The 27,098-nt window shown below is 45.2% G+C and overlaps 1 protein-coding gene across 1 annotated transcript in view; it reads right to left on the reverse strand.

Annotated features, from left to right (window-relative positions):
- Positions 1 to 23,462: 23,462 nt before the first annotated feature.
- Positions 23,463 to 27,098, reverse strand: part of VAPA (VAMP associated protein A) — a 44,460-nt gene continuing 40,824 nt past the window's right edge. Inside the window, exon 6 of the mRNA XM_056138025.1 lies at positions 23,463 to 26,720. Coding sequence (XP_055994000.1) covers positions 26,562 to 26,720 — 159 coding nt within the window. The 3' untranslated portion in view covers positions 23,463 to 26,561. The remainder of the gene's footprint in view (positions 26,721 to 27,098) is intronic.

The following is a 27,098-nucleotide window of genomic DNA, read 5'->3' on the forward strand; positions in this document are numbered from 1 at the left end:
AACACTGGCGGCAAGAGGCATGTACAGAGGGAACAGCGAACTGGAAGGTCCCTAATAGCCCAAGGTGCTCAAATGAGCGCCTAGGCAAGACGGGACACCTGCGGTTTTAGAAGTGCACCGGAAGTCACACTGTAACCCAGGATCTACGTAACTGCGGGGCCACTCCCCCACAGATATAAGGAGGCGTGGGGCCTGCCTCAGGGGCAGTGGCATCACACAGCCGCCAATTAATTTCCCTTTTCCTAGTGCATTGGACCCATATCTCAACCTTCCATACCAAACTCTTACGGAGGCAGCCTGGCTATCCCAACCACATTAGGCCAACAGTCCACTAGCCTATTCCAATCAAAATACCCCCAATCTCACCCATATAACGGTGAACACAAGAACCTGCACAAATTCAATCTAAAAGAACACATCCCCTCAATCAGTGCCAGGAAAGATACACAGGAAAAACAAGAAATCTCACATGTAAATAATTATAAAGCATTAGAAGAGAAAAGGAAGTTTGTAAAAAGGAATATAGAAGGAATGAGCTTAGAATTTCTTTCCCTAAATGCTTAGAAATGTCAAGTCATAAAATTATGACACACAAGTCACACAGGAGCATCAAAGAGGAAGGTAATATCCTCAAAGGGGAAAGAGGAGAGCAGCATCCACTGAGCTCACCCAGAGGCCTCCCTAGCAGTGAGAGAGGGGGACACTGAAAGTGAACTGGAAAGGACCCACCTCCAGACCACCACAGCCTCATGGGGAAACAGTGCAGTTCCCCGCCACAAGGAGTGTATGAGAAAAAGAGCCCTGAAGCTTCCATGGGGAATAAACATACATACACAACCTCTCTGGTAAAGAATTCAGAATTCAGAGATGAAATGGTGAGGATGTTTAATGAGCTCAAAGAAACAATGGCTCAAACAGACAGCCAATAACATACAGGAGGATATGAAAGAAACAGTGGAACGGATAGCCAATAAAATACAGGAAGAACTGAGAGCAGAAATAAGAGAGCTACAAACAGAAGTGTCACTAATAAAGGATTTGGTAGATGAGATTAAAAACTCAGTGGGTGCCCTCAACAGTAGAATGACAACGGGCAAAGACAGACTCAGTGAGCTTGAAGATGTGCTGCAGAAAGCATACAGGCAACAACAGAAGATCGAAAAAGACTCAAAATAGCTCCAGGGCAAGTAAGATGTGTATGGGATGAGTTCAAGAAGAACCACATTAAGAGTCACTGGGGTACCAGAAGGACAGGACAGCACCCCAAGGAGGTAATAACCGTTGCGCCTGGCTTTGACAGCAGAATGGACTGGATGCCTTCAGCCAGTTGTGAGGGCTGGAGAGGGTCACAGATCTGGAGGCCTGAAGAGGAAAAAATTGCATGTGGGGGACAAGTAAGGACACATGGCGGTTGAAGCGTTTTAATAATGACACAGCAGAAGCTGAGGTGTGGAGTTCCAGGTCACTTTAAATCTCCGCCCATGGAACAGGCAGCAGGAAAGCCAAGGTGACAGGAACTGCTGGGTGACAGCGGGGAGACTGAGCAAGAGTCCAGAGCACAGGGATCACGCCCACCACAGGTGCTATGGCCAGAGACTGGGGGAAGGGATACAGGATAGAGAAAGCGGCACAGGGACAGGACCTGGCCATCGCTCGCCAGAGGCGAGGTGTCAGGGAAGGCGTTCAAGGGTGAAGGAGAAGCCTGGACATCTGGGGAGGGACCCGGCCCCATCTTCTTTGTATAATAAACTAATTTTCAACCTTCTGAGTTTTGTATGCAGATTTTTCATACAATTCTCAAGAACCCAATAGCCCAGGGAAAATCTGTTCTTGCGCTAACAATAGGAAAAAACAAAAGTAGCATAATTATATTTATACTGGTGAAATAAGAGATAAATTAGAATGCAAAAATATGACCATGAGTCACTTTAAATAAATTAGGGCTTCCCTTTTTCTCAACAAGCATGAAATCCAGGAGAAGTCCTATTGGTCAGTCCTATTCAACAGCTCAAGTGTGTCAGGGCTAGAGGTCTCCTTATCTCTTGACCTTTAAACGGCTGCTAGTGGAAAAGACAACCAAATTCACATTTCAATGCAGAAAAAAAAAGAAAAGGAAAAAGAACCCCCCAAAAAAGATAGTGGGAGTAAAAACAAAAGAGAAGCTTCTAGAAATTCCTAGGAGTCTTCTGTTTGTTCATCTGTTTTTTCAGAACAAGATCACATGATCGTCCTCCCAAACACAACGAAAGAACTATAACTCATGTCAGGGCCGTGCTGGGGATCGAACCCCAGCCCTCTCCAGCCCCTTGAGCTATCTATCTCCCTTGCCCCAAGAAATACAATATTTTTCTTTGTACTACTCTGAACAAAAGCAGAAAAGGGGGAATGGAAATGGGGTGAGCCGTGGCCAGCTCTCCCCTCACACCTGAAATTCATTAAGCTAACCTCTTAAAGCCTTGGATTTGCAAAATACTTCCCTTCCGATCAGTCAACATCTTCATAAGACTCACATTTTCTTGTCTAAACGTCTGTAGGGTGTTTCGGGTTTGTGGGGGGAGGAGAGTGTTTGTTTCTTCCAGAGACTTCCAGGCTGACACGGTGGGGAAATAGCTTGAAAGCCACAGAGATTGTTTGATTCTTTGTGCTCCATGCAAAACATTCTCTTAGATGTCAAAAAACATGGTTAGAAATGCCCTGTAAAGGAGTAAACATAAAATAACTTCCCCAAATGCCACAATCAGATTTTTTTTTAATTGAAAATGTCCTACGGCTTTGTTGGCCTCCACTGAGGTGAAGGAAATGCATTTATTCATCCTGGGGATAAACGAGCTAGGGAGGCTAATGAACTCCACCTCGCCCGATCCCACCGCCTAACAAGAAGCAGCCCATCCTGGGCCAGTCTCCCTGCTCCTGCCCTCAGCACCAGGGAAGCAGCCAGCCCTGATAGCAGGAGGAGGTACCTGGAGCTGCTGACCAGCCCCACCCCAAGCCCCACACCTGGGCTGTTCCACCCGGAGGATTCCCTTCCAGCAAACCTGGGGAACTGCACTGCTCCAGGCTGACTCCTTGACGCCGGCTCCGCTGTCTTTGTCCTTTATTTTTTAGGTGGTGGAGTGGGGTCATACCTCATGGGGTTACTCCTGGTTCTGTGCTCAGGAATCACTCCTTGGTGGTTCTCCGGGGACCATATGGGATTCTGGGGATCGAACCCTGGTCTGGAGCCCACCCCAACTCTATTATCTTAAGTCAATCATCTAGAGAGCCCCAGGTTGGTCGGCAGCCCCCACCCTTCAGCCCCGCTGCATGGCTCCCGCCTGCAGAGCCCCCTCCAGGACGAGTGACACGAGGTGACCATGTCCCGATGTGTCTGCAGAAGGCAGGCCTAGGGGACAGGCTGAGACCAACACAGACCTCTGCCCTGGAGACATGAGGGCCAGTCATCAGCGGGCATTGCAATGGTCCCTGTTGAAGCACAGAGATAGGACAGTGGGAAGGTGCTTTCCTGGCAACTGGCCCACCGGGGTCCAAATCCCTGACACCAGGCCCAAGAGGTAGTAACAGGAGTTAAGGCACTTGCCTTGCCCACAGCTGACCCAGGTTCAATCCCCAGCAGCATCCAGGGTCCCCTAGCCCCCAGGAGTAGGCCCCAAGCACTGCCAGGATACAGCACAAAAAATAAAAACCGAAATGAATAAATAAGTAAATAAATAAATAAAGCATGGTCTTCTGGGGACAAGAGCCTGGGTGCAGGTTTACCTATTAATTCTATAATTCTACAACTATACGATTCTTCTACAATTCTATAGTTCTTCTACAATTCTCTACAATACCCACTGCTTCTACAGTTTATCTGGAAAGGGTCGGAATGGGGGGACTAAATCCATTTCACTCCCTATGCATCAGCAGGACTAGACCAAGTGTTGAGGGAGGGAAGATGTGAAAAAGAGGCCGGAGGCTCTGCAGGCCCTTGGACCCTGAACAAGTCCCCAGGAAGTCGCTGTCTATAACTTCAGACAGCAAGGCAGAGGGCAGGGCCCTCCTGAGGGTGCATGGGGGTCCTGGGGAGCAGCTGGAGTAGCACAGCTGGGAGAGACCAAGTGCAAGTGTGCGGGCTGGGCTGGGCAGCCCCTCTTCTGGCTGCCGGGACGGGGAAACCAGACCTCTGAGTCCTCACTGCCCTGCACCAGGTCAACTCACAGACCTCAAACCCATGCAGGAAGCCATGGAGAGAGAGAATGAGCCAATCCCCAAAGCCAGAAGCACCACCTGGCCTGATTTCCCAAAATGATTGTCTGGACTCAGGGTCAGACGCAGCAGAACTGAAAGGGTTATTCGGCCAAGAGTTAAGCTCGAGATTCCCACAGACTGGGAGCCATCCTGGATCCCTGGAAGAGAGCTGGCGGCTTTGCCTTTCCCAGAGCTGAGTCTCCAGCACCTTCCTCTGACCACAGCCCCCTTCCCAGTTCCAGAATCATTGACCTCGGTCGGGGCCAGCCACGTTGCCCGCTGGTTGTTCTTTCATCTCCCTCTGTGAAGACCCTGGGAGCTGCTTCAGGCCCACCAGGATGATCCACACAACCTCCCTGCATCACATTAGCTGACACAGGCAGGTGGGGAGGGCTGAGCGGGCTGCACACTCCGCTGGCTGGAACCCCAGCTTCAGTCCCTGCCACCACCTAATCCCCTGAGCACTGTTGGAAGCAATCTCAAAGCACTGAGCCAGGAGTAGCTCCTGAGCACCACCAGACATGGCACAAACCAGAAACAGCATAAAAATTTTTAAAAAGCAGCTGATTAACAGATTTAATTAATCTGGAGCGATAGCACAGCGGGTAGGGCATTTGCCTTGCACGCGGTCGACCCGGGATCGATTCCTCTGTCCCTCTCAGAGAGTCCGGCAAACTACCGAGATTATCCTGCCCGCATGGCAGAGCCTGGCAAGCTCCCCTTGGCGAATTTGATATGCCAAATACAGTAACAACAAGTCTCACAATGGAGATGTTACTGGTGCCTGCTCAAGCAAATCAATGAACAATGGGAGGACAGTGCTACAGTGCTACAGATTAACAACCTTAATCCCATCAGCCACTTTGAGGCACCCTTGCCACGCCCCATCACACAGCCCATTTCCAGGGAATTCAGCCTAGCTTGGAGCTTGGGGGTCATTATTCTGTTTAGCACACCAAGCAAATCTTCAGCTCCCTACGAAAGGGGAGGAGGGCTGTAGGAAGGGTCACATGGGCTGATGCCAACTCAGTGACAGTCCCGGCGGGAGGTTCTCTCAGTCAAGGCAACTAGACCCCAGCAGCTGAAGCCCGTGCTCTAGCCCTGCCCACCCTGATTCTGGCCAGGCAGGGGTAGAGTGGTCTTGCTTCCAGGAGCAATCCAGATGCTATGGGATGATCCTTCTCAGCAAAAGGAAGCTATCACCTCATTCTTAGTTTGGTGTTGGTGGAGGGGAGTCATATAGAAGTAAGATCCACTTCCAGCAAGACTGAATCCAGACAGATGGAGACACTGCCTGCCCAAATGCAGCAAAAGCAAAAGCTATTGGAGACCCAGAACAGTGTAACTAATGAGTGTTCTCATAAGATTTTCAAAACACAAGAATAATTACATTGGGGGGAAAAAAAAAGCAGGAGTCGGGGCTAGAGCGATAGCACAGCGGGTAGGGCATTTGCCTTTCACATGGCCGACCTGGGATCGATTTCCAGCATCCCATATGGTCCCCCAAACATCGCCAGGAGTAATTCCTGAGTGCATCAACCAGGAGTAACTCCTGTGCAATGCCGGGTATGACCCAAAAGGCAAAAAAATATATATATCAGGAGTGTTTCTTTTTAATAATGTTATTTTTAAGTCCTCATTGGGAGGATGGGGAGGATAAACCTAAAACCCAGAATTTACCTATTTTGATCACTGTATCACTGCATCACTGTCATCCTGTTGTTCATTGATTTCCTCGAGCAGGCACCAATAATGTCTCCTTCGTCCTAGCACTGAGATTTTAGAAAGTGCCACATTCGAGGCTCTTTCAGGGTGAGGAGAATGAGACCCATCATTGTTACTGGTTTTTGGCATACTGAATACACCACGGGGAGTTTGTCAGACTCTTCCATGTGGGCAGGATACTTTTGGTAGTCTGCCAGGTTCTCCAGAGTAAGAACTAGATAATAAGACGTCGCTTCCAGGAGCTGGGTTTTATAGTCTCTGGGTCTTGGCCGTTGATGGGATTACATGGCGCCGGGGGTAGTTGGTGGATGTAACGCCAACATGCCAGAAGATGGAGGATCTGGGTGGAGGAGGCCCAGTTCCAGTCCAAGCAAGCTTGGAGATCTACGCCCCGGGTCCCCACCCTTGGGTTCCTCTCCCAGTTCCTTCATGCGTGAGGCTCCTCCAAACATGTGGAGAGTGGTCTTAAGCATAGCTGTGGCTGGAACCGGAGGTCTTCAGCTGCCGGGACTCTGCTCGAGGTGGGGAGGGAAATTCAACCCACACTCCTTCAAGGGGCCCCGGTGTGAATAGCCAGGCGTGGAGGCAGGAGACTCTGCTCTGCTCTCTTCTGGGAGCTGCTCTCTTCGTAGACGACCTGCTGGAGGCATGGCCGGAAAGGTGGCCACCCCCTCACCCGTCACGCAACGCACATTCGTGGGGCACCTGATGATAAACCCATTTTGATCATTACATGGAAATGTTATTTAACTTTCAAGTGAAGGATCCTTATGCAACTCTAAGACATTACTAAATAGATTCATGCTTTCAGCAGAAGTCACACAAATAAAGCTTGTAAAGAAAGTAAAGGAATAATTCATTTTTCCTTTTCACCAAAGAGAAATGATTACTGCAATAAAGGTAAAGGTAAAGGTAAAGGCCCTCCCGTTGATCGTCGATTTGCTCGAGCGGGCCCAGTAACGTCTCCATTGGAGACTTTTGTTGTTACTGTGTCTGGCATATCCAATACTCTCGGCAGCTTGCCGGGCTCTCCGAGAGGGGCGGAGGAATTGAACTCGGGTCGGCCATGTTGGCTGCGTGCAAGGCAGACGCCCTACCCGCTGTGCTATCGCTGCAATGATTACTTCAAATTTATAGTGGAAAAGCAAACTTTATATCAAATTATTTCATATCTTCTAGGAAGAGGGAAGTTTTCTCATATATACTTAGAATGAAGATAAACGCTTCCTTTAAGTGATAATTAAAATTTTAATAAGAAAACGTAGTTGTGTGACTTTGAGACCTGTGTTTTTAAAAGAATTCACCTGTCAGCACAGAGGACTAGAACTCAACCCCGGTTCGCGAAAGCCTCAGAAAGTAAGACAACATTGCCACCTGGTGGCCACATCAGATTTTACAACAATTTATTTAGCGAACTTGGATATATTGAAAAAGAAATTGCTCACATTGGTGGTGGTGATATAGTATTAGCTTCAAGAAAAATGAACGTGTGTGAGAAACAGGGATCAAGGGGTCAAATTAAAACAAATATTTGGGCGCCCAAGCTCCTGAGGAAAAAGTCATTAGCCTAACTCCTCTCGTTCACAAAGCCGCCTTCCTAAGCACCTAGGGCCTGGTGCGTTTATTCAGTTACCCAGAGCCGCACTCCAGGGGGCCTCCTTTGCTTCCCACCAAAATCAGCTCAACATTCAGCCAAAATAAAATCATCAAGGCTTTGAACAGCACAAAACCAAATAGGCCTAATACATTTATCACTCGAATAAACGCTTCTGATTTCCACTGCAAGCACATAGCAAGTGTTGGGGAATTGGAGCTGAAATAGTAAGAAGAATCTCAGACAAACAAGTGAGTCAGGGCGCTGTGACCAACATTTTGTGGCAACGAGAAGATGCCAAGTGAATCTTTTAGTGAAGCTTCCGGATAGGCCTCTGAAAGGCGTCTGGGGAATGTTTTCTGAGAGGTTAGCCAGGAACTAGGTCCTTCTCAGTTATATGGAAGCCCTGTAAGTCTGAAACCTCAACTATATGATTCCTAAATTCTATTCAAACTACATAGCCGCATAACTATATGAACATGAACCCAAATTTTTGTTTTGGGTCACACCCAGTGATGCTCAGCAGTTACTCCTGGCTCTGTACTCAGGAATTACTGCAGGTGGTACTCAGGGGACCATATGGAATACCTGGGATCGAACCCAGAACACCTGCGTGCAAGGCAAGTTCCCTATCCATGGTACTCTCACTCTGGCCACAAGACCAAACAACTTGGTCATCGACTTAGGAAGTCAAGTGTGGCAAGACTTACCTGGGCTCACTCGTCCCCCTCTCCCTAGAAGACTCTGGGTGGTTCCATACACTCCACATCTCCTATATCCACCTCCTGAGGGAGTTTGGAGTCACTTCTGCTCATCCAGGTGAAGCACTTCCATGCTTGCAGGACTCAGTGTCCCTTCGACAGCAGAGTCTGAGGCTTATCTACCCATGATTTCTCCGGTCGTGAGGGCAAGTGGGGGTTTCCCTCAGTACAACTCCTCAGGCCTCACACTGGCAACCATGTTGTCCTCGCGGGCCGTGTGCTCTGGTGGCCTTGCAGCAGATCTCAGCAGTAACATGCCCTGTGGGGAGGGGTGAGACCTGCTCTTCCCGGTTCTTCTCACTCCCTAATAGTGTTGTGGGGTCACAGCACCCCACTAGGTTAGAGTACCCACCAGAGATCTGCCCCCACCGTCTTCCCTGGTGGTGAAAAGCCAAGTTCCACACCGTGCAGACGAATCCCCTCCAGCTGGCCAGGCCTGCCTCCCTGTTCTTGGGTCTAAACCCAGAGAGCAGCGGAAGTTCCCCTTACCCAGGGCCCGACACTTGCTCACACCCAAATAACCACTCCCCTGAATGACAGTGCACACAAAATTCTTTGCAGAAAAGTTTCACCCACCCAGGTCCCTTACTACCAAAAGTCACTTAGAGGTCATATGGGACTAATTTTCTAATGTCTATGCTTACATGTAGATGTTCATTATCAATTCGATACTGGAAAGGACTCAATTAAAATGCCAGCACCCCATAGAATCCCCTAAGCCCCACCATGAGTGATCTTTAAGTGTCTGCAGCCAGGAGTAAGTCCTGGGTATAGCTCAAACGCAAAAAAAAAAAAAAACCTTGTCACTTGTCACTTGTCATCCTGTTGCTCTTCGACTTGCTCGAGCGGGCACCAGTAATGTCTCCATTCATCCCTGTCACGTGCTAGTGTAGCCCAATAGCATCTGCTCGCCCCAGGAGCATGAAGAGCCTCAAAGCATTCGTTCAGGGTCTTGACAAAGAAGTCTGACCATCTCGTAGGTGGGCGGCCACACGTTCTTTTGACGTCTTGTGGAGTCCAGTCGGTAACCGCTCTAGTCCAGCGGTCGTCTCTGAATCTCATTACATGTCTGGCCCATCTGATTTTCAACGCCTTGACAAATGAGTCAGCATCCCTAATTCTCAATCATCGACGGAGGTCGGAACTATGGATTCCTTCTCACTTGGGCTAAACGTGATGTTCCAAGAATAGTTTTTTGGGTTTCCACTTTGGGAAAAGTGGAACAGGATAGCGTTCTTATCCTGTTTTCATAGGGCCCAGGTCTCTGAGGCATGTTAATGCAGAAAGAATGGTGGAGTCGAAAAGATGTGCCCGGAGTCAAAGGTTATTCGTCCTCTTAACAACTTCTTCAATGCTCTTGAAGGCGTTCCATACCGCTCTCTTCCTCCTGCACAGCTCAGGTGTCAGGTCGTTCATCATGTTGAGTTCTCAACCTAGGTACACATAACTGCTGCATTCAGAAATGTTTGTTCCGTTGAGAGCAAAGGAATGTCAGGGACTAGTTCATTTCTCATGTACATTGTCTTCGTGAGATTCAGCTACAGTCTGACCTTTCCACACTCATGGTCGAAGTCAGTCAGCATTTGTGTCACTTGGCTAATGTTTGGTGTTATTAGAATGATGTCATCAGCGAAGCAGAAGTGGTGTAGTTGCTGACCATCTATCTTTACTCCCATCCCTTCCCATTCCAGTTGTCAGATGACGTTTTCAAGGGTGGCACTGAAGAATTTCAGTGAAATGGTATCACCCTGACGAACCCCTCTCTTTACATCAATGATCACTTCCTTGGAGAATGGTGAGATCCTGGTGGTAAATCCATAATACAGCTCGCAGAGATTCCTGATGTACTGAGTTTGAATACCCTGTTCATCTAGGGCTTTGATGACTGCTTCAGTCTCAACAGAATCAAAGGCCTTCTTTAAATCAATGAACGTTAGAGTGGCTTCTTGAACTCTCATGAAACCTCAATGAGCTTGGTCACCATGTGAATATGGTCAATTTTGCTGAATCCTTTTCGGAACCCGGCTTGCTCGCATGGTTGTCCTTTGTCTAGTGTTTTGCAAATCCTATTCAGGATGACTCGAGTGAATACCTTGTAGGTGACAGACAACAGGAAGATCAGGAGATAGTTGCCAATGTCGTGGATGTCTCCCTTCTTGTACAACAGAACAGTCCTACTGGTTTTCCATTGGGACGGAACCTTGCATTCAGACAGGTAGCATGTAAAGAGCCAAGCCAGTGTATTGATGAGTACTGACGGCAGATTCTTCAGGTGTTCGGGTCTGACCTTATCTGGGCCGGGTGCTGTACGCTTCTTTACCGATGAAATGGCATGTTGGATTTTGGAAGGGAGAATGCTGGGAACGACATATCCATCCTGTGGAATTTGGTATGTGGGCAGGTACACGTGGCTATTGAAGAGTAGAAGTCACGGATAACCTTTTCCATTGCCCTTCTGGAAGATGTGATAAATCCATCAGGATGTCAGAGGGAAGTTATCTTGGTTTTATAGTTGGCAAAGGACAGGTGGGCATTGCGAATACTTTTCCCGCTTCTGCTGCATCTGCCAACACTGCTGATCTTCTCTCTCTCTCTTTTTTTCATTAGTGAGACACCATGAGACTTACAAATTTTTGTGCTTGGGTTTCAATTATACAATGATCAAATACCCATCCCTCCACCAGTGCCCATTTCCCATCACCACAGATCCCAGAGGTCTTCCTTTATTGTTTCTCTGCCCATCTTTGCCAGCTCGAACGTTAGCTTGTGATTGCCTGAGGCTCGTGTCAAACCACACTGTTGAATGAGCTCGAGAGTTTCCGAAGACAGGCATCTTTTTATGGCTCTCTCTCTCTCGGTATTCCTTGCACAACCATGGAGATGCTGAACCAGTCGATTGTATTCCTCGTCAATGTCATCAACGACAGCATCTTCCCATCACAATCATGATCACGATCATCCTGTTGTTCGTCGATTGCCTCGAGCAGGCACCAGTAATGTCTCCTTCATCTCAGCCCTGAGATTTTAAAAAGTGCCATATTCAAGGCTATTTCAGGGTTAGGAGAATGAGACCCATCATTGTTACTGGTATTTGGCATATTGGGTATGCCACGGGGAGTTTGCCAGACTCTACCATGTGGGCAGGTTACATTCGGTAGCCTGCCAGGTTGTCCAAAGTAAGAACTAGATAACAAGATGTCGCTTCCGGGAGCTGGGTTTTATAGTCTCTGGGTCTTGGCCGTTGATGGGATTACACGGCACCAGGGGGCCAGTTGATGGGTGTGATACCTGCCTACTGGAAGATGGAGGATCTGGGTGGAGGATGCTCAGCCTCGATCCGAGCAGGCTTGGAGATCTCAGCCCCGGGACCCGCATGCCTTTGTTCCTCTGCCGGTACCTTCATGCGTGTGGAGAGTGGTCTCAGCATGGTGGTTTCTGGTTCTGGAGGTCTTCAGCTGCTGGAGCTCTGCTCACGGTGGGGAGGGAAATTCAACCCACCTCCCAAGGGGCCTCGGCGAGGACAGCCATATCATCTTCCCATATTGCCACTATAATGCCAAAGAGCTCCCAGTTGGTGATCACTCTAGGAGTTCTCTTCTTAAACTTTACAGCCTTTTCTCCCTGCTCCATAAAAAGTAGAATTTTGCATGAAGGAGATGATGGTCTGATCCTGTTTGGAATTTTGGTACAACAGCAACATTGGTCAGACAAAACCATTGATTAAATATGATGTGGTCAATTTTGTTGTGGAACTGTCCACCAGGAGACTCTCACATCCAATGTTTAGATTCAAACTTCTGGAACTGCAAGTTACCATGGATGGTCTTAGTCAACATGATTGAACTCAGACAGTCTCTCACCCTGTTGGTTTCATTCTAGGCCGTGGGTCCCAATGTGGAGTTCTTATGGCGACCTTCTCGATCCTATCTTGGCATTAAAATCACTGACAAAAACCTTGTAAAAGGTGTGGTCAGAAGAACTGTGGTTATAGAACTTCTCCAGCTCCATGTAGAACTTCCCAGTTTCTTCTTCATCATAGTTGGATGTTGGTGCGTAGACGACAAAGACAGAAACTGCCAGCAATGAGCCATATCTATTCAAACATAAGCATCCGATTTGGATTGTTAAGCATTGGAACGAATCAATGCTCATGGCCAAGTTTGTGTTGAGGAGGACATGGACACCACCAACACCTCTCCTGTCGCATGTTCTGAGGAAAAGTTTTTCTCCAGTGTCGAAAATGGTGTGATGTGATGGATGCCTTCTCGTCTCGGTCAGTCCAATTGCATCGTACTTGATCTTCTATGCATGCACCATCAGGTCCTTGATGGGTGCTTCCGATGCCAGAGTACGTGCATTAAAAGTGCAGACAGTCATTTTTAGTCCTTCTTCATTTTGGCAGCCTAGTTCGGCCCTGAAATTTTAGCAGCCTCTCCTTGCTCATTCTTTTCAATGCTGCCATATTGGGGGCTCTTCCAGGGTCAGGGGAATGAGGCCCATTTTTGTTACTTTTTTTGGCACATCGAATACACCACAGGTAGTTTGCCAGGCTCTGCCACGCGGGTGGCATGTTGGTTTGCTTTTCACAGGTTGGCACCAGTGCCCCCCCCCACTCCATCACAATGAGGCAGTCAACCATCGAGGGGGTGGGGGTAGAAGATGGAACCAGAATGGAGAAAAGTACATGCTCACGGCCAGATTTCACTGCTCAGGCTGAGCCTCATGCAGAAAGTGATCTGTTGAAAAACTCAGGTATGCATGTTCTGTGACTGAAATTTCCAAGCACTAACAGAGTCAGGGATGGGCAACCTCCCCCTATCTCCCTGTTCTTCTGGAAGCCTGGCAGCCACACTCATAAGCAGCCTCTGGAGCCATAAAAGCTCATGAACTGGCCATGATCCAGAGACACATAAACAGATCTCAAGAGATCAACAAGTTGCAGAGATGCTTCTGAACATCACAACAGTGCTCTGTCATCCTGGGCACCCAAAGTCACCATCTAGTTAAAAATTTAACTCCAGCTGTATCACCCCACTCAAAATTTTAGAATTCCTGGAGTGCCTGGCTGCATTCACAGACATGTGACATTTCAAACTCTACACCACTGATACTGCAGGAGCACCACAGCACACTGGATGGGATGTAAAGTAGAAGGCAACCAATCCCGATTAAGAAAATATTAGCACACAAGGCGTAACCTGTAACAGCATGTTAGTAATCTCTTATACAAGGGCTTAATGGCTCCAGCGTGAATACAATATTTATATTCACAAATATTCACACACTTTCTTCTAAGGAAATACTTTTTATCATTTTTGGCGAATTATAATAAGCAATATAAATAAATTATTCAGGGCCTGCTATGGGGCAGGTTTGAGGAGTGGTTGGGGAAATTTAAAATAATGGTAGTGGGGAGGTGCAGTGGTGGTGGGATTGGTGTTGGGATACTGAATAAATAAATCATAAAAACTTTATAAGAATAAATAAATTTAAAATTAATGCATTAAAATAAAATTTAGGAATCAAAACATTTTTTAAAAAGTAATGGCAGGGCTGCCAGTTTGTCCAAATGTAACCTGCCCACACGGCAGAGTCTGGCAAACTCCCCGTGGCATACCCAATATGCCAAATACCAGTAACAATGATGGGTCTCATTCTCCTAAAGAGCCTTGAATATAGCACTTTCTTAAAAATCTCAGGGCTAGGAGGAAGGAGACGTTACTGGGGCCTGCTCGAGGCAATCGACCAATAACAGGATGGTCCTGATTCGTGAATGGCAGGGCTGGAGTGATAGTACAGCGGGTAGGGCGTTTGCCTTGCACGCGGCTGACCTGGGTTCGATTTCCAACATCCCATATGGTCCCCTGAGCACCGCCAGAAGTAATTCCTGTGTGCATAAGCCAGGAGTAACCCCTGAGCATCACTGGGTGTGACCCAAAAAGCAAAAAAAAAAGGGGGGGAGTAAAAAGTAATGGCAGTAACAGATTATATTTTACAGTGCACTGCTCAGAAAATGGCCCGCTCGAGCAAATCGATGAACAACGGGAGGGCCTTTACCTTTACCTTTAGGCTGGAGCGATAGCACAGCGGGTAGGGCTTTTGCCTTGCACGCGGCCAACATGGCCGACCGGAGTTCGATTCCTCCACCCCTCTCGGAGAGCCCGGCAAGCAACCGAGAGTATTCGATATGCCAGACACAGTAACAACAAAGTCTCCAATGGAGACGTTACTGGGCCCGCTCGAGCAAATCGATGATCAACGGGAGGGCCTTTACTTTACTTTTATTAATATTAAAACGTTTTGGTTTTATTTGGGGGCCACACCCACTGTTGTCCGGGGCTTAATTCTGGCTCAGGGATCACTCCTGGTGAACTCAAAGGACAATTTGGGGTGCAGAGAATTGAACCTAGGTTGGTGAGTGCAAGGCAAATGCCCCCTACCTGCTGTACTGCAGCTCCAAAACAGGAATTCTTTTCTTTAATTGTGTCAAGAGTGAATGTTTCTGCTATTATGATGAAAGGCTAGAAAGCTGTGGCTGGCAATTGACCTGTCTTCAGGCAGACTTTGTTGAGGTGGTGGCAGACTCCACGGACGCCTGGGGAGGGTGTCAGAGCTGGGGGCGGGACGGGGGGCCGGGTGGCCATGAAGGAAAAGCCCCTACTCAGGCACTCAGGCCAGACCATGGGGGCGAGGCACGGGGCGGGGGGCGGGGCCTGGAGGGGCGCAGGGCGGGACTAGGAGCGGAGGAGCAGGGAGGGGCACGGGGAGGCGGGGCTTGGCTTGGAGGGGCGGGGCTCCGCTTGGAGGGGCGGGGCGCGGCTAGTAGTGGAGGGACCGGGGCTCATTGGAGGGGCAATGAGTGGAGGGGCGGGGCACAGGACGAGGCGGGGGCGCAGCGAGGGGCGGGGCGGGGCACGGTGCAGGCGCCCTGGCGGGCAGCATTCTGAGCCCACCAGGGCTAGCTTGAGCGGCCTTGAGACCTCCTCCGTCCTGAGAGCAGGCAGCAGGTCCAGCGCAGGGCCCGATGGAAGGCGCGAGGCCGGGCGGGCAGCGAACGGAGTCCCTAGCCGCTCCTATGTCCGGCCCGAGCACCCCGCTGGGTGTGAGCCAACAACAGAGCAGAGGGTGGACAAGTCTTGGTGATGTTCTTTATAGTTCAACCGACGTGTTCGCAATAGTGCTGACGTGGTGCAGGGATCCGGTCACATCGGCGTCCCCGAGACCCTCCCCGCTGCCTGCTGGTCAGTGCTGTGACCCGAGGTCAAGGGTCTGTCGGTGGACCGGTACTGTGCAGGAGCAGGACACTGAAGCAAGAATGCCCCGCCGAGCCGCTGGGCCCCTCAGCAGAGCTGCAGCACGACCCCAGTGTGGAGCTTGAGCTGGAGAGGGAATGCCTATAAACTGTGTCTCTAGCCAATGTGAGTTAAGAACTTCGGGGGCTGTATCACACATCGGTGTTCAATTTGCTGATTTATTATTGTACTATCTTTATGTAAAGGAATAGTCTTCAGGAATTACACACTTAAGTTATGGATAATGTATGCATGAAATATAAACCTTAGTCTTGATTTAAAGCAAAAAAGATGGCTACACATGTGTAAAGGTATATAGGCACACATGTGGATGTGTCCACATGTACATCTGTACACGTGTAAACATAAGGACGTGTGTACATATTTATGTGCATAATGAGTGTGTGGAGATATGTCTCTGGAGGTCAGAAAGATAGTACAGTGGGTACGATGGCTGCCTTGCATGCAGTCAACCCAGGTTTCATTTCTGGCACCCCACTTATTCCCCCAAGCCCTCTAGAAATGATTCCTTTGCACAGAGCCAGGAGTAAGCTCTGAGCACCAGAATAAGTTTCTGGGAAATGGGATAGTGGGCTTTTTCCCTACTACATAATTTTCAATAATTTCCAAGCCTCAGTAACATCAGTGTAGTTGCCTCATACTCAGACAAATCTGACTACGGAACACTTAACATTCACAGACCATTTACCTGCAAGAACCTCCATCTTTAAAGAATCTTTACTTTTTTGTTTTGTTTTGGGGTCACACCTGGTGATGCTCAGAGGTTACTCCTGGTTCTATCTCTCAGGAATTACTCCTGGCAAGGTTCAGGGGACATATGGAATGCAAGGGAACAAACCAAATTAGGCCGCATGTATTGGGATAGTACTACCCACTGTACTATCACACCAGCCCCATATTTACATTTCTAACTCAATTGATACAAGGAACTATTAAAACCTACACTTTGTCCTTATTTTGATGCACAATTAAAGGAGAGAATGAAAAGAGGCAAATGCTTACTGAGAACCAGAATCATGCCTGGCTTTTAAAAATGTCTTACATTTCTCACCTGAATTCATACAAAGTTACAAGACTGTAAAATTAGATGCTATCGTGGAAGAGAAAGATGCACATTCCAAGAAGCTCCATCATTTGCTCAAGGATGTGGTCTCGTCAAAGGCACAGCTAGGAGTATGTGTGCCCTTGTCTATCATCTGAAACCACCGCTTGGCTTTCTGCCTCTTGCAGGTTAGGTAAAAGGTTATCGCACAGGACCAGCTAATCCGAGTCGTCAGCCTTCAGAGGAACAACTGGCCAAAGACTTCAAATATTAAACTCCCAGCTAAATACCATGGCCAGGATTTCTCATCTTCACCCAAATGTGCATTTTTTTCCCTCACGGGTACATGTACAATCATTGCTAACAAGCTCTGCCCATGAGACGTACCTTTTGGGTGTAAGTAGGTGTGACCCTCTCCTACCTTACAGAGAAAGCTGGGCCAGAGAAATAAAACGCCCAAGGAAGGTCCTAAAGTGACTAAGCTAGAATTACAAGCTCCAGTGTCAATCCAGAGGCTTATAATGACTTTGATAAACTTCCTTCACAAGCTATTCATGCTTAATATTTGCAATTAAATGCATATGGTGCCATCTATATGACCATTATGGTGCCATCCATATGACTAGCTAGGTAAGCTGGTTAGCCAGCTATACAAGCAGCTAAATAACAAATGCCATCAACTCTGCAAACACATCATAGCAACACCCCAGCATCTTAACCGCTGCAGCAGTGGGAAAGAACCTTCAGAGTCTTCTCGAGGCCAAGACCTGCCAAAGTAATTCAGAGACCAGGACTCAGTGACCACCAAGAGCTGAGTAAGCTCACATTTTTATTGGATCAGATGTCATGAAATCAACTTCACAGTATCATTCTTTTTTCAAAGACACAGTGAAGGACAATCGATGGAACCAGGATGAGTTCATAAACTTGGGTAAATTCATTCCGCCAAGTTCTCTGAAGAGGTGAAATGGTGGTTCTAAAAAGGAGAATGTACAAGAAAGTCCCTGGGATCCAACAGATACTACTTTCAAGTCATTTTTATTCTTGCTCCTCAGACCAGCAATGCTTTGGCATTTCTGGAGCATATTCCCTGCTGACAGCCAAAGGAACTTTTTGTTCCCTAACAACAGGGTCCCTGAGGGCCACTGCTCAGATCCATGACGTGTTGTGATCTTTCCAGTTTCCACCCAGCCGCATCTGCACCCAGCACAGGGACAACATTCGGCATGACTAAAGGTAACTGACCGGGGGCCACAAATACAAATGAACACTGGGACTGAGCAGGCTACTGATAGGCGAGCCCTAGAGAGGCATGATGGCAATGTGGGTCTAGCTAGTGCCCACACCCTCATGCACCCTACATAGACACCACATACAGTCTGTAGCATATAAGCCAAGAATGTGCACAATATGGAGATCCAGCACATGTGCACACCTCTTTTCCAGCTTTTTCCTATTATAAGGATATACATGCATGGCCAGAGTGATAGTACAGTGGGTAGGGCATTTGCCTTGCACACGGCCGACCCGTGTTTGATCCTCGGCACCCCATATGCCCCCCCAAGCACTGCCAGGAGTAATTCCTGAGTGCAGAGCTAGAAGGAACCCCTAAGTATCGCTGGGTCTGACCCAAAAAGAAAAAAATAAAGATGTACATGCATAACTACATCTAGAGACACATAGTAGGTGCTTTTAGCGCAACAGTCACCAGACTGTCTGCACTCTGGCCTGGCTTCATATTTCAGTCCTAAATCCAATCACAACAGAAATGCCGCTGAGATCGAAGAATTAATTGAAACTTGTTAATTTAAAGTTTGACTGTGTATTGGAAACATGAATGCCATTTACTACATCATATCTACTGTAACTCAGTAAAAATCGCTGTACCCCTAAGACAATGAAAACATACACAAATTTTTAGCACTTTAACATTTTGAATTTCCTCCACTACCTCCACTACCCAGCTGCCGCCACGCTCCAGGACGCTTTCCGGACACATTATAAGACACTTAATACCCATCTTTCAGAATTGCCGCAACATATTTGATAGGGTTCAAATATGGTTTGAACCATGGGAACACCTACAAGGGCGATTAGAGGCCACCCCAAAAGTCTCTATCCCTCTCGGAGAGCCTGGCAAGCTACTGAGAGTATTCCGCCACACGGCAGAGCCTGGCAAGCTATCCATTGTGTATTTGATATGCCAAAACCAGTAATTACAATGGGTCTCATTCCCCTGACCCTGAAGGCGTCACCAATATGGCAGCGTTGAGAAGGATGAGGAAGGAAAGGCTGATAAAATCTCAAGGCTGAACTAGGCTGCCAATCCTGAACAATCGGTTTGAGGCTCTTGGTGGTCCTAGAACAAACAGACGCCATTGGGCTACACTAGCACGTGACAGGGACAAATGGAGACGTTACTGGGGCCCACTCGTGCAAATCACCGATTAACGGGAAGTCAAGTGATCAAGTGATCAATTTTGAAAAACCTTTCATTTTATATTCCAATACACCCACCTCCGTGAAATTCCTATTCCACCCATCTTACAAAGGAATGTTAGCTTAGAAATGCAAATGCTGGAGTTGGGGTAAGGCACTTTCTTAGCATCCCTCCAACTCTAGTTCAAGTCCCTAGCACCACCTTGGTCCTGGCTGGGTAGAGCCAGGAAGTGCCCCTGAGAACTGGTGACTGGATGTGAACCCAACCCCCACCCCACCAAACCACCACCACACACACAGAAATTTTTGTCACATTTCCTAATGCAGGAAGGTTTTCTATGATTTCCAAAACATAAACATATGTGTTACGTATCTAAAGCTCAGATAAGGTAATTCTCAACTGACAGATCCAATGGGTCAGTGGATGTGAAGCACAAAGCATAAAGTAGAAAATTATTTTCCCTGGAACCAGAGCAATAGTGCAGTGGGTAAAGTGCTTGCCTTGCACACAACTGACCTGGGTTCAATCCCCAGCATCATTGCATATGGTCCCCAGTCCACCAGGAGTGATTCCTGCATGCAGAGGCAGGAGAATCCCCTGAGCACCACTGTGTGTGCCCACCACCCACCTCCACCCAAAGGGGGGGGGGAAGTCTCTTGGGGAAGTGAATTAAACAAATCTTAAAAGAAAATCTGAATTTTAGGGCTGGGGAGAGCACAGCAAGTAGGGCACTTGACTTGTCTGCAGCTGACTCAGGTTTGATCCTGAGCAACTCACCTGCTCCTGAGTCCTGCCAGCAGTGATTCCTGAGCACAAGGTGTGCCCCAAAACAAAAGCCTGGCAAGCTACCTGTGATCTATTCGATATGCCAAACACAGTAACAAAAAAATAAAAAAATCTGGATTTTAATTCAACTATTTCTTAAAACTTACATGGCAAAATATACAAAAACCATCCAAAAATATTTGCAACAAAACTGTTTCAAGTCCACCTATTGTTTTTCATGTGAAATACTTCCCTATTTTTAATCCTAAGTAGCTTGGTACTTACTGCATACTGAAAAATGTTGATTGCCTATTGGGAAATGTACATATTGTATTAACACAGCGAGGTTAGGACAAGCCTGCACTCAAATCAGTTTCCTAAGCAACCTCTACGTACTGAAGGGCAATGGGAGTTTATTGCTCAAGAATCTAAGACTTCAATTACTTGCAATTTCATTTCTCTGTAATGTAATTTCAGAACCTAGGTTTCAGTAGTATCTTGCCAATTTGCACTCAAGGATCTTAAGTGTCTACATAACAGTCTTTGTTCTCATAGAAGCATAACAATATCAAGAATTTAAGCCATAAAGTCAGGTTTCAGACATGAGTAATCAATCTTAAAGTACCCTAATACAAGAGTAATATCTCACTTCCTTCTCCAGCCATTCAAATAACATAAATCATCTAAAGAAATCTACTTGATCACTTGAAAGCCAAAGAAATCTACGCATTTAAAAAATACATCAGTTCATGTTTGGTTCAAGAACTAAAATGGGCAGTTGTTTTTGTTTCTTCAGGAAATAAAGATGAGAATAAGTCTAAAAGTTTTCACAAATAAGTATCAATACAACTTTGAAAGTAGAAATCAGCGGCATCACAAGATCCACTGTTTCGTGAAGGCACTATTAGCCTTTGACCAGGGTACAAGCAAGTGGATCTGATTTTGTCACTGAAGCTCTAAGCCAAAGGATGTCAGAATAGCAGCTATTTCACAGGACCTGGATAAGGAGTTGACAGAAATAAAACTTGACACAGTGGTAAGCATCCTGAAATCAATCTCATACTTTGAGAAACACAATTTCTTGGATGGGTAAAAATAGTTTATACATGAGTGTTGATTAGAAATGATTCCTGTAACAATTGTTTGCCAGGGGCTGGAGAGAGAGCACAGCAGATAAGGCATTTGCCTTGCACGTGGCCGTCCGGGGCTCAATTCCCAGCATCCCATATGGTCCCCTGAGCAATGCCAGGAGTAACTGAGTGCAGAGGCAGGAGTAACCCCAGTGCACCGTCAGGTGTGACCCAAAAAGGAAAAAAAGGCAATAAAAAATTATTTGCCAATAGTTCACCCCTATTTATAAGTTAAGTTTTTTACTGATAGAGGACAGCTCAGTAAGTACATCAGCATACATGAAGCTGAGGTTCTACTTAAATTGAAAAAAAAAATTAGGGCCTAGATATAAGTTGAGTGCATTTGGGCGCAGGTTCAATTCCCAGTACTGCACAATCCACCAGAGTACCACCAAAAGTTGCCCCCAAACCAATGTTACCTTTATTGGTCTTTTGATGATCGACCCCAACTTTAAGAAATGGCCTTTGCACTAATAACCTAAAGACAGCTGACATTATTTCAAGAATATGCACAGAATTCTGAAAATGCAGTTTTTCTATACTGCAGAACTTAGTTAAACCCAACTTTATTTTGGGTTTTGGCACTTTAGCCTCTAAAGAAGCTGTCTCAGCTGGGGGTTAAAGTGACTGGAGCAAGACTCACAAATAAATCTCAATAAAGCAACACACTGCAGAGACGTCACCACACCTTGCGCCAGGCCAACTTCACCCAGGGGACCTCAGAGGGAGCAGGTGAACCCACTAACGGCCACAACAGAGCCCTGGCAGCCAAAACCCTCCAGAAGTTAATCACCACCATGCTCACTGCGATCTTCACAGGCTCAGGACAAGCTCTTCGGTATGAGAATGAATCCACCAGAAAACCCAGGTATGCAGGACTTGGACTGAAAACTCCAGGCTCGCAGTCAGTCATGGGCCCCTCCCATCTCCCGGCGCTTCCTAACAGTCACCCCACGAACTGCCTCTGGGTGTCATTTAAACTCAGTAAGGGCCATGATCCAGAGACTCACAAATAAATCTCAGAAGAGAGCAACAAGCTACAGATGTCTATGAACCCCCAAATCATCATCCAGTTAAAAATTTAACCCGAGCTGTATCATCTAATTTAAAATTTTAGAGTCCCTGAACATATCTCATTCTTTAAGTCACTCATGTACCAGGAGTACCACCTCACATTTGATGGGGTGTAAGGTAGAAGGCAACCAATCTTGACTTACACACACACACACACACGCACGTGCGCGCAGCTCAACCTATATCAACATTTTAGTGATCTTTTATCAAGGGCTTAATGGCTCCAAGGTGATACAACAATCTTCACACTTTCCTCCAAGAAAACCTTTTTGGACCATTTTTAGTGGATTTATAACAATACAAAATTATTTAGAGTCTGCCCTTGGGGCAGGCATGGGTGGTGAAAAAATTCAAAAAAATGGGAGTGAGATGTAATTGGTGTTGGAATATTGAATGTAATAAATTACTGTGAACAACTTTATAAAATAAAGTGACTGGAGCTGTTCCAAAGCATGGCAGGCCTCCAACACATACCAGTATCATTGGCAGCATCATGCAATCGTTATCTTATATATTTTTTAAGTCCATAAGATGACTTCTTGTAGTTGAATAACCCTGCCAGAACAAAACCAGAGCTATCCTAACATCCTGTGCTTCTTTCAGGACGGTCACGCACGAATGAAAACAAGAAATTGAGCATGTCACCTTTGGTGTGAGATGCTGGGTAGGAAACCCAGGGCTTCATAGACAACTGAAGTGTCTCTGCTAGACTACATCGTAGTCCAAGAAACTAGATTTTTTTCCCCCATTTTGGGTCACACCCAGCGATGCACGGGGGTTACTCCTGCCTCATTCACCCCGGAATTACTCCTGGCGGTGCTTGGGGAACTGTATGGGATGCTGGGAATCGAACCTGGGTCAATCGTGTGCAAGACAAATGCCCTACCCGCTGTGCTATCGCTCCAGCCCCAAAACTGGGTTTTAAACGTGTAGTAAGAGGAGGGCATGCAGAGACAGCACTGCCTTGATGATCAAGCTTTATACTATACTCATAACCTATGGCCAAGAAGATTATTTAAAAATCAGATGGCTTATAAATCATGAACACACCCCCACTAGAGGGCATGATGCTGAGATGTTGTATAAATGAAGCCCTATCACTGAAATCCTCTAAGAGGATGAATGTCCATATACTTGCCCAATCTCCAACAGATTGTCCCTGCCCAGCACTCTCAAGCATGGCTGCACCTCCGCGAGCCCACCTACCACACAGAACTGAGGCAACAGCCACCCGCTTCCTACGAAAACACAAGGACTCACAGGCCATTAGCTGTCATTAGAACTTGCGTTCCTCTCAAGGCTGGCCTATGACATAAGTATCTAAACACCATCATCTGTTGAAATCAAGTGACCTTGTTTTGTTTCTTGGAAAGGAAAATGACACTTCACCACATGTTTTAACAGTTTATTTATTCACACAATAGTCTGTTGTCTTTGAAAGCTAGAAAATAAACATTATTTATTTAGCTTAATTTTTGTTTTTCCAAACGGTAAACACTTATCTTTCCTAACTTCCATAAAGGTTAACTTTTTAAAAGCTATGCACACACCAAAACCACTGAATAGGAATGTGCAACGCTCTAGGAAACTATTACTTGAATATTTTTTAAATGGTACATCACAATTTGGGGATACAACCTGAAAGAACTCTTCTTTACCGATAAATCTTGTTTAATTCCCACAGTAGATTGTATCAACTTAAAGGAAACTCCTCAGCTAAAATATTGGGAGAAATTATGAGTATTTTCTTTGACCCGAATTTAAGTTGATACATTTTCCTAACTGATTCACATTTTTCCAAGTATTACCTTTTTTTTGTTCCTATATACCACACATTCAGAATATGATTCTTAAATTTGTTTCTTGTAAATACAAGAATGGGTAAAGTTAAGGTACATTAGTTATAGAGAATGATGGTAGTGCATTTCGCATCACATATGAACTTAATTAAGGCCTTTAGTTACTGGACTGTGGTTTCAGTATTAGCAATATTCTATTTCCCTCATGCTTACAAACAAAAGTAAGCAGGCAGACAAAGCAAAACTTTCTAAACATATAAGGAATGAAGACAATTTAATCTATATATTATCAGCCAAAATACAACTGGCTTTGAAAGTAACCATTGGTAGTAAAATAATCTGATCACATTTCATACAGCAAGTAAAAAGAATAGAAATTAAGTCTCCTATACAATCAGTATCCTGATCCATCAGCAGCTAAGAAGTCCATGTATACTTTATTTTGCAGATGTTACCCAGAACTACATCCATCTCAAAATCATTGCATAATGAATTTTGTAAAATGCCTGTCAAGAAATACATTGCATTTCATTATGTTTATTTATAGGGTTTGGGGCAGTGATTTCTAATCTAAACACTGAAACCAAACATGTACATGAGACTACTCAACAGTGCCTGTAAAACCATCTTAGGATAGGACACTTCACATACACCTAATAACATCTTCTGTTCCTTTATTTCAGTGATTCAAATTAAGATTAAAAAATGTTTTTCTACAAAACTACCAGAAAAGAGAGTGAGCTAGAATCAGGAACAAGACTTCTAGTTCCAGTTCTGTTTCTACCTGTGAAACACGGGGAAAGTTCTCTCAACTCTAATAAAGGCCTCAGATTCCTCAACTCTACAACCAGGGGAATGAAAATGAATTCTAATGTTCCCATAAAACGGGATTTTGATAAATTTTCGAAAACTTGAAAATTATTGAAGGATGGTTATGAAAGTCAAGCTTGATACTTTTCACCAATATTAATTATATAGAGCTTTTAGCCAAGGAATTACTGATTCTGCATTTATAAGACAAATGCAAGACTTTTTTTAGCATGCTTTTCCATTTATCAGAAAGGGATGGAAATTTTACAATGACTATAAAGTGTACAATAATGGAAACATTATCCCAGAAGCATGCTAATAATGGACAGGTGTTACTTGTGCTTGTTTTTGATAACTTTCAGACACAAGCAAGAGGTTTTTAAAAATATACCAGAGTGCACAATGACAATCTGACAAATCCAAAACATTTGAAATGGAAGCACAACGAAACTTTTCTTTTTATAATGTACACACAGACCTGGGCCTAACATACTTCACTGCACCACATCTAGTCTCATAGACCAAATTCCCCTTCAGACACAAACAACTAATTTCAGAAATAAATTTATCTGTATTAAACTGTATTGAGAAGAAAAACGCAATGTATTTTCTCTGGGTACAAATTTTATACGCTAGTGCAAATGAAATAAGACGTAAGACTAAGTGCAGGAAAGTAGTAGACCCTAATAATGCTTTTAAAACTGAAAATGCATTTCACATAATTAAGAGATTTGAAAAGAATAAAGTCATTTTTCACAAAGAAAATTCCCAAGGCTAACTCAGTAAATACCAAATTTACATCATGGAAATTTACTTTGAGGGACAAAATGAGCAGATTAAAAAAAAACATCTATTTTAAATATTATGTAGTGCTATATAATGAAATTGTTATTCGGCTTATTAAAAAGCACTTAACTAAACCAGGGAGAATTTATCTTCCTTCAGAAGCTACTATAAGAACCTGTTAAGAATGTGGGAAGTTAAACACATAAAAGTCACAAGACATACACATAAAATGACTAAAAGTACTTCTTTTATTCTTGTGGTATTTGTTCAGATTACCCTGAAAGCACACTTACTATGATCTTCCAAAACACCAAAAATTACTTGAAGTTCTATGAATTCCTTTTAATAAGAGAATGAAACTTTTAACTAAAAAGACTGCAATATCTGAAGGGCTGCACTGGAAGTGAAAACGTGCATGAGAAGCTGCAAATCCCCATGCCATTCCTAGTTCCCTCTAATGACACGACAGACACAAACAAGCTATTGCGCGAGAATCTGTTAACAGTTTTATTTTCTTTCATGTTAAATATCATGGGACAGGATTGTAAGGATGAAAAACTCAGTCACAACTGCCTCACAAGGGGTAAGAAAAATTCTGCCATGATATTAGCAAAGGTAAAGGAGAAAATTTACACTTGTAAGAGGCACCATTTCCCCCAAAGACTACCTCTTGGCAATTCCTGAATGAGTGGGATTAGCAATCTAAATAAATCATATATCAAGAGGTAACAGCAACAGATAAAATTTAAAGGGATTATTAAAATAACATTTACAAGACTCTGAACAATTCTTGAACTCTTATTAAAACCACAAAGAACAATTCTTTATTTATGAATTTCATAAAGGACTGAATGTGCAACTGACATCTGCTAGTGATGATGTGATAATATACAATTTTTGTCCAGAAGCCGAACAGTTTTATTGTTTTGTCTAACCGTAAGAGATCATTAAAGGCAAAGCCTATATGACGCTGTACACACACACACAAAAAAAAATGGTCACGGTGGGCCATACTACCAATGAAATGGTAGGTAAACAAATCTTTTCTGGTCAAGAGGGAAAAAAAGAAAGAAATAGCACTCAGCATGCTTCACTCTACAAGATGAATTTCCCTAGAAAGAATCCAATGAAAATGGCTGCAATCACAACAAGGAGGGAAGGAAGAGGACTGCTGACATTATCTCTGAAGGATGCAGCTGAGGTGGATCCAGGTTTATCCGAATGCGCTACCTTTCTGAGCCGTAAGCCTTCATCCTAGGAAAAAGGTAGAAAATTAAGATTTTTAAAAACAAATAAGCATGTGAGACTACCAAATACGGGACAGGGACTAAAGAGCAGAAGAAACTTTCCAGGGTGAGAGAAACGATCTGCAGCTGGATTCTAGTGATGGATGCCCAACCCTAAACATCTACTAACAATCACAATTTTTTTGGTATGCTCAATTTCATGTTTCTGGAGTGTGAATCATACCTTAGTCTAAACACTGTGTTTTAAAACTGGTGCTGAAAAATCTATTCCTAGAAAACTGAGGGGAAAATATACGGCTGTTATTTCCACAGCAGGCAAAAAATGCTAATGAACATGATTGCCACCCATTGCCTCTTTTGCAAACCACAACACCCAATAGGAGAG

The sequence above is a fragment of the Sorex fumeus genome, unplaced genomic scaffold (genome assembly GCF_029834395.1).
Source record: "Sorex fumeus unplaced genomic scaffold, SorFum_2.1 ptg000128l, whole genome shotgun sequence".
Classification (NCBI taxonomy): domain Eukaryota; kingdom Metazoa; phylum Chordata; class Mammalia; order Eulipotyphla; family Soricidae; genus Sorex; species Sorex fumeus.